The following is a 12,607-nucleotide window of genomic DNA, read 5'->3' on the forward strand; positions in this document are numbered from 1 at the left end:
ATCAGCCCCACCATTGCCAGCTGCAACATTAAAGCGATGCTTAATGCATCACAATATGTAATCCAATAATATAATATACATTATTCTGAAACGGTAGCAGCAGAAATATTGCTATTGGTTGTGTCATTATGGTACAGGAAGTGATAGTAATAGTACTGTAGTACTGTTGGTTGCAGTAACAGTAGTAGTGGTAGTGATAATGGTACAGGTAGTATTAGTGCTAATAGTACTGTTGGTATATCGGAGTGAGTCCGGGCCGATAGCGCTCTGTCCAGGCGTGATAATCCAATCTTACCAGCAGTTAGTCAGACAGGTCGGCCTGAAGCTGATGGGTCTGATCTGTTCCTGTGGCTCGCTCTCACGGCACGTCAAAGTTTAAAATTAAAGGTTTGGACTACCTTCAACAAAACCCCCCATTTAAAGCTTATGATTGCTTTGATTTGGGTTTGTCAGCCTTTATCCTGGACAGCGAGGTATGAAACTCTTTGTATTAGGCAGCAGCGCCGTGGTGTGTGTGAGCCGGTATGATGTGATAAAGGCTCATTGGTATTCTGATGAGCACTGTAGATAAAGCCTCTCCATTTGCCCCGAGGGATTTAGAGGGAATCCCATGGGGGTTTGTCTGCTGGTTGTGATTAGCATAAACGAGGCTAAATGGGATCCATGGAGGGCCAGCTGGGCGGAGAGGAGGACATCCTTAATTATTGGTTATGGTTCTATGCCCTGGGGCTTTCCAACCAACAGTAATACATGCTATCCTATTGAGTAATGAGGTGGACATACAGCGATTCCCTTTAGTTATCGTACATTTACTTCTCAGGCATTCATGTGTTTATTCAAAGCAACTTACAGAGAAAGTGTAGGCGGAGGGTTTTTCCCAAGGGCACATTGACTTAGTTGTTGATAGACACACACTGTTTATATTTATCATTCGAACAGCATCAGTCTACTTCATAGATCAGGTACATCCTGAATAACACTTTACAGGTGCTGGAAAACTGTTTTACTGTTTAGTACATTTTATAAAGAAATGTTTTGATTCATCCGGCTTTGTCAGATACCTTAACATTTTCACGAGGACCATAGTTATTATTCAGGAGGTTGAAGCGACCTGGGGGGAGTTAGATTCAGTGTTTATCCACCATGATTTTAATCCTGGTTGTGGATAGAGGTCTGAGAGGAAACGTTTAGACCTTAATGCTGAGAATTACAATTTGCAGAAACTATAAATGACAGTTAACTCAGATTAATTAATATAGATCTTTGAAGATGAAGGTGCTAAAATACATTGACCTATTGCTTAACCTTTTCTTAAGTAATTAAAAAACCTCCACATACTTCTGACGTATGTTCAATCTTAATGCAGGTTTTAAGTCACTGTGTTGCAGTTTCATTAATTCATACATTCATTCATTTTGACCCTCATGACGGAGCAGTAGAAGTTCATAAGTACAGCCTGGTGAACCGTCACGAGTCCTATTGATGGATGGTTTTGCAGCTCCTATTTTTGGCTTCCCGTAGAGCCTCCAATTCTAATAGTGCCACTGCCAGCTGCCCGCTGATGATGTGACACAACCGGCCGCGCTCCAACACTTGCCTCATTGGCAGATTGTCACTGTCGAACCACATCTTTCTCCATTGCATGTAGCATGAGGTGACCCCTGGAAAGAAAGATAAATATCCCACCTTCCACTCCCCCCCCCCCCCCTCCTCAGGATTGATGATGCAACCAGGTTAGTGCGTAAGCACCGATAGCCTGCATACCACACAATAAGTGCTCCAGTATGATTGATTAGTGCGCCTGAACAATATGGTTCTTCCATGGCATAAGTCTCACGCAGAACTTAATCAGCGGGAGTAAATGTTGTGGTGTTGTTTTTTACTTCACCAGTGTAACTTTAGATGCAGTGACAGTCACTCTGGCCCCTGTCCCCTGACATTGAGTCTAACAATGAATGATTGGTGGGACAAAGCCTGCATTGGATCAGTGCGCAGCATCCTGCTTTGCAACATGATTTATTGATGTCCCTGCATCAATTGAGGACTTCAACGAATGTCACCGGGTTCCTATGCATTCAAGAGAACCCTAATTCAGCAGGTTTTCCTGCATAAATTGCCCCTCCCTCCATACACCCCGAGCATGGAAAACAGACGTCATTAGTCACATAAATGGGGGCATAATCTCACAGTAATATCTTCTGGGCGTTGTTTGTCGCCATGATATTAGCATGTGCTATTCTGAGGTGATCAGTCAGCTGGGTGGTACAGATAGTGAGGGCAACAGGTTGGTGTGAGTGATAACAGTGTGAGCTGTGAGTCTCCTTCCGGCCCAGACAAGGACACAGGCCTTTAATTCAATGACAGCATTGAAATTTAACACCACCACTTGTTGTTGTTTTTGTCTTCTCTTGAGCAAAGATTCAGAGGTGTGTTGTTGTCCACCTCCTCTTTTTGCGTCATCAAATGTTTTAAAAATAACACCTTATTTTCCTTTGAGTGCCCTTTTTTTGGACCTTGATGTAATGTGTCTTATCCAACCTTTTTTTCCTTTTGTCGGTGTCTTATCACCGATGAAACACCCACGCATCTCCCTCTTTTACTCCCCGCTACACCTCTGGCCTCCTCGCCGCACATTTTCCCACCCTGTCCTACCACGCTATTCTTCCCCTTTTCCATCCAATTTTCCTATGTTAGTCCCGTTGCTTCAACTCAATAATGGATGTTCATGAAGCTCAATTCACTTCTCGGGCCTTTTCAATCATTTCTCTAGTTAATTCACCCGCGGTGCCTGCTTCCCCCCCATGCGTGTCTTTGTGGAGGACGGCTCTCGGTCTGCGTTCGCCCTGCTTATGCTCTCACTCCATCAGCCAGACACACAACCGTTGTGACAAATTACAGCCATTTGCCTCAGTGTGCAACACAGTGCATGTGTACACACGGATGCTTATGTAATCCCTGCACATGCACAAATTTAGTAATATAACATTTATTGTTCAGGTCAAAAATAGATGGATTTCTTGTTTCCAAACAATGAAGGTTGAAACACATTGCCAGAATGTAATGATAGCTTGGATGGATATTTTCATTTAAAATGTAACTGTGTCCTCTAGGCCGCTGTAAGGCAGGTTTTGTTGGCTGACTTCTGCTTTTAGCATGTTTAAGAAATAAATAAAGACGCTGTCGTTATTGGACATGTTACTCCGAATGTAACTCCAAGTCCTGTTTTACTATGTTGTGTCGTTGCCTGCATCACTTTGTCACTTTAGCGAGCTGACTAACTCTTTGCAAAGCTTTCAAGGCTGAACACAGAAAAGTCTCTTTCACAAATAAAGCAACTTAAAGGAAACCAGTCAAATTACTGTTAAGAGGTAAATTTATATGCCACTCTTTCATAGATATACGTCAGCTGCTTTTGTAAACTTCAGTTTTTGATGTTGACACAGTCCCTGAAAAATTACAAGCGTTAACAGCGTTGTGAGATTTTTTTTGTCATTCCAAGCCATCAGTGTGCCACATCTGTCAGCTGTCACACAGTCACACAGTCAAACTGATCACCACAGCATTGATCGCAGAGTCTGACAAACGTTCATGCATTCCATGCAGTAACAGTGAGAGCAACTGATTTTGTACAAATGCTATTTTTCACTCGTGAGCTAACTGGGAGGTGTCTTTCTATTACTCTTTTCCAGCACTTTCAGTTTTAGGCACTTTAAGAACTTCTCATGTAAATCCCCTCATAAGCTCAAAGTAATTAGTCTTCTACCAACTCACTCATACGTCGCTTGGAAACCTGTGTATCGCCTTGTTGTTATGACCCTCAATAATGAGAATAACGGCGTCTGATACAGAATCTGTTACTAATGAATGCACTCATGAACAGTCAGATGTCTGAGTGCAAGCTTACTTTAAAAGCAGATTCTCCTCTTTAACATTTTAGATACGATCTTAATCTTAATAAAACATGATTTGACCAAACTGCAATGTCCCAAAATTAATATTAATCTCCAGGGTGAAGCCACACATCTGAGTTTCTGATCAGACACAGCGGAAGAATGTGTTCCTGTTTGTTTGTTTGTTTGTTTGTGTGTGTGTGTGTGTGTGTGTGTGTGTGTGTGTGTGTGTGTGTGTGTGTGTGTGTGTGTGTGTGTGTGTGTGTGTGTGTGTGTGTGTGTGTGTGTGTGTGTGTGTGTGTGTGTGTGTGCCTGAGCATTAAGTTTGCCCATTTTGTTTGCAAAGGGAGCCTGGGTGTTGTGTTTTATTCAGTACGAGCACAGTGTCGGGTTGCCAGGTTGTGACAGCCAGGTTTGGGTACTGATTGAAGGTATGAACTCAACCCGGGCCACGGCATTGTCAACACCCTCGCTCTTGATTGGCCTCTTTAATCTTCTTTATCTACATTTTTTTGCATTGAAAAACATATTCATAACTCTACAATGCTTGCAGCTGCCAGTATTTAATATATTAATCCTGTGATTTGGACGTAATAATGCCTTTATGTATTATTTACATTTTGTCTTTTTGTCTCACTTCCTTTGTGTTTTTGTTCATGCACTGTCCTCCGTATATAATCATTTGTGAACTGTTTTTCTTCTTTTGAGCACCTCAAAGGGCCTTATCCTCTAAATGTGTGCTAAAGTGACCACTATTCACATTTCAGACGATCAACAATAGCCCCGATACTTCAGCTTTGATAGCTTGGGTTTGCCTGTGTTCCATTTCCCTGCCTAAAGGATCATCTTAGGAGAGACAAGCAGTCATAAATCAAGGGATGGCCATGTGTGTTATCTCCTCAGATATGAGTCTGGAGTGGGCTCCGTGGATTAGAGACGTGACAGGCTTGGTTAATGGAAGACGGGGGGCCTGGACCCTCTGTCCTGGTAGTCTGTGTGATTGAGTATGGAGTAATATGATTAATGATTCAGAGGCTCAGTTTAAATAGTCAGTGCTGTGGGGTTCTGCTGCTGTGGTGTATTTTAAATCACCCCTGGTGAACAAAGAGGACAGAGGATGGAGAAGCTTTCAAAGAAATTTCAGATTGCTGATATTGACATTCGCCTGGGCTGTTGTTTTGTTTTTAAGTTCATCATTCTGTGACATATTCTGTCCCTTTCTTTCTACATGTTCAACAGATTTTCTCACCTATTCTCCCGACTCCCTCTCCTCTGCCCCTCTTGGTAATGGAAACTCGGTTTCCATAGTTACTGAGCACCATTATAAACGTTGGCCACGACATCTGGGTCACACAGATAGCTTCAGACTCTCTTTCTATGACTTCTTTACTGTTTGTGAGTTTCATGAATACCAAAACGATCATTATCCTTAATTCTCTCTCTAAAGCCTCCTTAAATTGAAGGTTTTTCGTCGTCTAATTCATGTCATTTCTTGGAGGCTTTTCTTGTCACAAGCATGATGCATATTCAGGCCCATGGTGTGTGCATCTGTAAGAGCTAAAAGATACTTATACTTACTTACTTATGCATTCTCTTGAATGGCTTTAATCCAACATGCCAGTCTTTACTGAATGACTTTGGATCTGTGCAGATCTAGGCCACCTTAGCTCTCTGACACGCTTGGAAAGAGACGGGTGAGATTTTCATTAGGTTGCAATACAACCTCACTGCTAAATACCACTAAATCCTACACATTTCAGTTCACTGGCAATATTCTACATTTGTCTTTATGTCAACAAATCCCATGAAAAGAAAAAACAAAACAATTAATTGATCCCACAAACACCTTTTTTTAAAGTTTACATCCTTAGTAGGAATAAATGCAAGAGTGCCACAGAAAGGTTTGGAAGTTGGAAAGTGTTTAGACAACCTAACAGATTGTTGATTTTGGTCTTTTCATGGGATTTGTTGAAAATCAAAAAGGAACACAATATTGCCAGCGTTATCCTTCAAGCAATAAAGCAAAAATGGTTGAAACAAAATACAAAATAATGTAGAAACTTTTAGTCTCACACCGTCTTTGTACTGTTCAGCATCGTGTGGCAAAAACATGCGACATATACCTCATTCAGACAGGAATTTAGACAATGTTAGCTTTGTGTTACTGCGTGTTCTGTTCTCAGCTGAATGCATAGAAACCGCCCGCTGGGAGCGTTTCACTAATGCGTCACATTATCTGTGTTTAACAGTGTCAATAAGGGATGGAGGGGAGGGAGCAAATGGGAAGTTAATAAGCCTTTGCACGTTCTTCCCTTTATGACTTTCTTGCTGTCTGGATAACATAATAGGACCAATATTCCCCACAGGCACCTGCTAATGGCTTGTCTCGACACAGCCTCCGTATGGGATTAAGCTTGAGATCTGTCAAATTCTCTGAGATGGTTGTAGCATGTTAAGTGGGCTATTTTGACACTATGACTGTCATGAATCTGTTCACTGTAAAGAAAATACCAACACATTTTGTCTGATATAGCAAGTGACGATTTCCAAATGCATTTTTTACTTGATTATTTGTTTCAGAAAACGTACTAACTCAGACAATCTATCAAGACATCTAATTGCACAGTACTGAAAATGATCAGAACTATTAAAAAATCCATTAGAAATGTACTAAATTAACTTTTTTTCAGTGTTATCTGGAGATTGATATCAAATAATTGCTTGTTGTATTATGACCTTGGTTAAAAAAAAAAAGTGAGCTCTTTAAGAATTTCTGCAGAGTAACAAAGCTTGAAGATCCTTATGTCTTAGACATGCATGGGTACACACAGTGCAACTCGCGTAGTGAATAATGCAGTTGATAAAGAACTAGGTGAGTGACAAACACCGGCGGTTCAGTAGATAAAAGGCAGAGGAGAATAATGAATGCGAGACAAGACTACGCGTCTCTATTGAACACCTGCGTTTGAGTTTTAACTGCCGGGCTGCTCTCTCGCCTTGCTTTGTGTGGCAAGATCCTTGAGGGAAATAATGTGAAGACAGACAGACATACTGAAAAACACACCCACAGGGAAAAAAAACCATTAATTCATGAAGCTAAGAGGATAGTCTGCACCATCATCCTGTGCTAATCGCCAGCTTTCTGTCTCTTTCTCTACAGGTGTTCTAGCAGTCCTAGCACTGCCAGTAGGACTGGTGTCATCAGCACAGGAGCTGTACCTCAACCAGACATCCCAGGACCCCGACTCCATGGCAGCCGCCCACAGCAGCCCCCTTTCTGGCCCCGAACCTTCCCCTCTGGACTTCCATCAGGAAGGCTCCAGTAGCGGGGAATGGTCATCCAAAGGAGGCACTCAACCCTCAAACATCATCCTCCCTACTGTCGCCCTCCACCCTTTGGCTCTGCCTCGCCCAGCCCAGACTTCCACCCCGACTCATGACGACCCTCCCATCCACGACGCAAGCACTGTGAGCGCTGAAAGTCATGTGAATCGGCCCCTGGAGCCGAGCTTTGATGTTGTAAGCCAAGGCCACATGCACAAATTGGTCAGGGTAACTCAAGTCCATAACCCAGTTACTGTCAGCACTAACCAGGCCAGCAGCAGCGTCCTTAAATCTCCCAGCACAGCGGTCCCATATATAGATGTGGGATCCACTGCCAGAGAAGCTCCGGCTCTAATGTCCAGCTCTGAATCAGACAGAGGAGATACGCTTGCTTCTCAGCACGTCGAGCCTCAGAAGTTTAGTGTGGAGGAACCCACCGACCCCAGCCAGCAGCGTGTTCCAGATCTCGAGCGCGCCTCCCTTTCCTCTCCATCGATGATGAATGCTGACCCTGCAGCAGGCCTGAAACTCAGGGAGCATGCTCGAGGCGCCTCAGAGCTGTCCGCACACCACGCCATCACCCTGAGGGAGGTGCACTCGGTGAACGAGACCCCCACTGATGAACTGGGGATAGAGTCGAAGGACTCTGTGACTACAGTCGAGAGCCCACCTGAGAAGCTAGCTTCCACCGCGTCCACTCCAGCGCTGTCCACTGAGCCCGAACTCAAGACACCGAATCCAACAATCATCCCAAACAACCACTCTGCACCCAACGAGACCACCACTGAGGAGGATCGTGGTCTCGTTGTTCAAGGTAACGGCACGGACAATGCCCCTCTCGGACACTGGTTGGGGAACGTGACTGCATATGGAGGGCTGCTCCCTAACAGCAGCTCAGTCGAGGAGGCGCCCGCTCAGGGGAACAGCTCGGAGCCCCCCTCCACCGCCAGCGGGAACTTCCTGAACAGGCAGGTGCCTGCCACCACCGAGGACCCTTGGACGCCCGGCAACAGCTCAGGCTCCACCGTTGACTCCCCGCTGTCCCGCATGACCATCTGCCTGAGCAGGATGGACATTGTGTGGATCGTGCTGGCCATCAGTGTGCCCGTGTCCTCGTGCTGTAAGTAATGTTAGAGCAGCGGTGAACTTTAATGAAAGTAAAAAAGTTCCAGATTACTTGGCTGACTTTAACAACCTTGAAAACCTATAGTTTTGGTGTGAACTGACGCGAGATATCAGCCGTAGAGATGCTTGCCTTCTTTCCAATATAATGGGACTACATGGCACTCGGCTTGTCGTGCTCAAAGCGCCAAAAGAAATACATTTGAAAAAACTCAACAGCAATGTCTCTTTCCACAAATCATGACCCGGTTACTCAAGATGATCCACAGACTTTGTTGTGATTAGCTTCATGTAGGAACTATTTTCTTTCTATTTCCTTTACATGAAACAGCTCACAACAAGGTCTGTGGACACCCGAGGTCACCGAAGAGTTAATTAGTAGTAAAATATTGTGATTTATTCATTTCACAGCCTCTTGTTTTCTTCACCTTTCAGGGTTTAAAGGTGCTTCAGTAAGTGATCGCACTCATTGTTTTTGAATGCCTTTTGAAAGCCCCCAGATAACCTGAAAATGTCTTACTGAGAGACTGGCAGCATGTGTTGTTTTAGATAGCCTCAAAATGACTACATGGCACACCCACCAGTAGCCATTTCAAGCTATATTTTAGGGCGGTATTTTTCCTTTTCAAAAACCATTTCTTACAACAGTGAGACATGACTGCCTTTACCTATGCAGCGAGTGTGGGCGCTTTCGGAGGCTATTTGAAGCAGCAGCAGCTTTCAGTCTCTCATTTTCCCTTCCTGTCTTCTTCCCCGCTCTAGCTGTGCTCTTGACTGTGTGCTGCATGAGGAGGAAGAAGAAGTCATCAAGTCAGGAGAACAACCTCAGCTACTGGAACAACGCCATCACCATGGACTACTTCAGCCGGCACGCTGTGGAGCTGCCCAGAGAGATACACACTCTGGAGAGTGAGGTACAATACTACTGGCGCACTGATACTCTATTAGTGTACAGCGCTGCACACAGAGGCGGAGGCACATTGATGTTTCGCTGTCAGTCAGCAGAATGGTTTTAATGAGTACGGAAACAACAAGAGGATCCATGTTCACTCCCCCCTGTCAACAAGCCCCGATACAGTGCCTGCTGAAGCATGGCACTGTATCACTGCGATTTACAGAGATGCCATTTAGAACAAGCAGAAAGAGGAATTCCCTGCAAGGAATCTTTTAAGATTCCTTATTAGTGGTTTGTTTTTTACATCTAGTAAACAGATATCAAAGTATTACCCTCAGTATACTGTTGCTGAGGAAAAAATATGGCTATTCAATTTATTTTACAGGTACAGTTTTTAAACCTCATACCACTAAACAGCTTGTGACACGCTAAAAAAAATGTGATAAACGAAAGGTGGTATCCTGCAGTGGTAATTTTGGCAATTTATTTTCAAGAATCTGCAGCTCTGATGATGATTTTAGATGAGGATAATAGATTATTAGTCAGTTTGTCAAGAATATTCAGCTGAGGGCATTTTAGATACAGCCTTTAAATACAGGAGCGACATAGAAAATTACATATTACATTTAATGCATTCCAATTAAGACTATTTGTGTATTTCTGGCAGGCTGTAAATTGTTATTTTGAGAACATTGAATCCTTCAACCTGTGGTTAAACCACAGAGAGTATGGCATCCTAAAAAAAACCTCACATATAAATCTTTAGAGATGCTGCTATTGTTGAGGACGTGAATATGAGTCTCTCTTTGTTCATCCCCTGTTTATTTCTGCCATTTTCCAATTATATTTGGTCTCTGATATACTGAGAAAAATAACAAGATAAGATTTTAGTTTTTAATGCATTGCAGCGCCATCTGGTGGAAATGGTACTATAGATCATCTATCACTACATATGTATCATTTTTGTGATGCATATATACATGAAGCTGGTATTAAATGTGCTATCTACCTCCTCTTCTTCCCCATATCATTTTGATCGACCATTGTTTTGCTCTGTTTGCATGTATTACTTATCACCGTCTCTCCCGTAACCATTTCACTGTGTGTCTCCTTTCTTTTACTCCTCATCCGTCGCTCAATTTGCATTCCTTTGCCGCCTGCTGGCGCATCAGGAGAGGCAGGCTGCGGTTGGATCATGTGTGGGATGCCCCTGGTGACACCCAGGTGTTGTTCCCCCCTCCTCCTCCCTGCTTTACCTGTCTTTGTAGAGCAGCAGCCTCTTAGCTTCTCCTGGTGCTTTAGGTAAATGACGAGCGCTCCAGGAGACATGATCATAAAACCTAAAATGGCAACGTTAGTTTGATTTGATTGGTGATAAAATGGCCTCATTCCTGCTGTAATACAAATAATGTAGCTTTTCACACCTCCCTCCTCCAGCTCCTCCATTACTGCTGACTCACCATCAAAAACCATTTCTCCGTCCCTCCGTTTCACATTAAGTCCCTCTGTTGTCTTGTTTCCTCTGAGTCATCCCTCCCTCTTACATGCCTGTTCATCTAGCTTTGTCAGGTATCTTTGTTCGCCGTCTCCTTAAAAGCCTCGGGCTGCACCGAACCCATATTTTATTCTGTTCGCTTCCACACTAGATGGTGTGCTCACTGCCTGTAGAGTGACTTAGATACAGTAGACTGCAGCGTGTTGCCCTAATGGTGAGCCCTGAAGCGGGAATCATGAGTTACAGCTATTGTTTAACAGTTTGCAACCTGTGCTGATTTTTTTTCTTCTTCTTCTTCTACGTGTGCATTTGCAGGATCACGACACCTGTCTACCCCCGAACGGAGACTACAGCGGCAGCAGCGTGGTCCTGGTTAACCCCTTCTGCCAGGAGACGCTCTTCATCAACAGAGACAAAGCTTCTGCCATCTAGAGACAGGAAAAGAGAGACACTGTCGGATTCTCCTCTTCTACTCCCCCTGCTGTTGTTGTCTATTTTATAAATGTGCTAAATATTCAGAGACTTTGACTTTATACTGTACATGACAAACACAAAGAGGCAACCTGAGAGAGGAGTGATGTGAGCAGACACTCTTTAAGGATGCACCCGCATATTTTTCTGATGTACATTTTCTACAAAAGGCTTAATTGTGATAAAAGGTTTTTATTGTCTTTATAAAATGCAGATTATATGTGGTTTTGTTTCATTACAGTGGCTTGATGGTGAGTGCACTGTGGATGTTGCCACATGAAATTTGCTTTAGAGAGAGAAACGTGCTACGAAAACATTAAAGCTGTTACTTTGTCATTTTATTTTTCCTTTAAGATCAATCCCAAAATACTTATCGCCTGTTGAACTTGAATATAGCACCTACATTTTTTGGGGGGGGAGGACAGTGATACTGTACGTGAGATCAGGGCCCATATCTATCAAACTGAGAAACACATTTAAGAATGATTTACAGAGCAAACCTTTAATATCAGCTCTCAAGTGATCACATGATTAATCACATGAAAGCTGGAATACTGTACATCTGCCCCATTTTTCATTCTTTTCACTGTTTTTTATCTTTACATTTGACTGTACACTTTAATTGAAATTAACAACAAAATAGATTTATAGTATGTAAGAAATAATAAAACATTTTATTTATAGTATGCATTTGTAGATATACTAAAAAAAACGTTTTAATGCATGGAAAGTGATCGCAAGCAAAATCAATGCTGTGCAATGTTATTGTTGTTTGCACTCTTGACACCTCTGGAGTTGTTATGATAAATAGCGTTTGTTCTTACGTTTGCAAGTATAAGTGAAGGATGAGTCGAAAATTCAATTTTAAGCAGGTTGATGAATATGGGCCCAGATTTGGATGGTTGATTTGGGCAGATTATTTGGGGGATTTGGCGTCTGCATTGAGCAGCTTTGAGAGATGTCAGTGAAATGACAAAAAGTGTCACCAGCTTCTCTTCAGAGGGACCACATAGATGTCTTAATTCCTTACGTTAAGTACAAGTTATATATATATATAAATATATATAACAGTATGTGCGTGCTTGAAGGCCCTGTTTGTGCATGTAAGCACACTGTGAGTGTGGACGGATGAGTTGAAATGTGCCCCCCCCCCCCCCCCCCCCCTTAACTAATTATCACTGTTACTTAAAGTCAAACAAGACTTTGTATCACTTTCAGCTCAGTTTGTATCTGTTTCTCTGTGAGGTCTGTGCGTCTGTCTGTTTGTCTCTTGTCTGTGTCGTGGAGCGGCTACTGGTTTTAGCCCAGTTTAAGAAAGAGTTTCTCAGCGCTGTAGGAAACAATTAGACCAACCTTGCTACTGTAAATGTCTCCCTCCATAAACAATGTGTTTGTCCATCAATGCAAACT

The 12,607-nt window shown here is 43.0% G+C and overlaps 1 protein-coding gene across 1 annotated transcript in view; it reads left to right on the forward strand.

Moving 5' to 3' along the window:
• The window catches only part of tmem108 (transmembrane protein 108), a 39,561-nt gene extending 28,028 nt beyond the window's left edge, over positions 1–11,533 (forward strand). Inside the window, exons 3-5 of the mRNA XM_076080312.1 lie at positions 7,051–8,334; positions 9,099–9,250; positions 11,042–11,533. Coding sequence (XP_075936427.1) covers positions 7,051–8,334; positions 9,099–9,250; positions 11,042–11,158 — 1,553 coding nt within the window. The 3' untranslated portion in view covers positions 11,159–11,533. The remainder of the gene's footprint in view (positions 1–7,050; positions 8,335–9,098; positions 9,251–11,041) is intronic.
• Positions 11,534–12,607: the final 1,074 nt, after the last annotated feature.

This window comes from Anarhichas minor, unplaced genomic scaffold (genome assembly GCF_050575085.1).
Source record: "Anarhichas minor isolate MPS153535 unplaced genomic scaffold, ASM5057508v1 ptg000074l, whole genome shotgun sequence".
Classification (NCBI taxonomy): domain Eukaryota; kingdom Metazoa; phylum Chordata; class Actinopteri; order Perciformes; family Anarhichadidae; genus Anarhichas; species Anarhichas minor.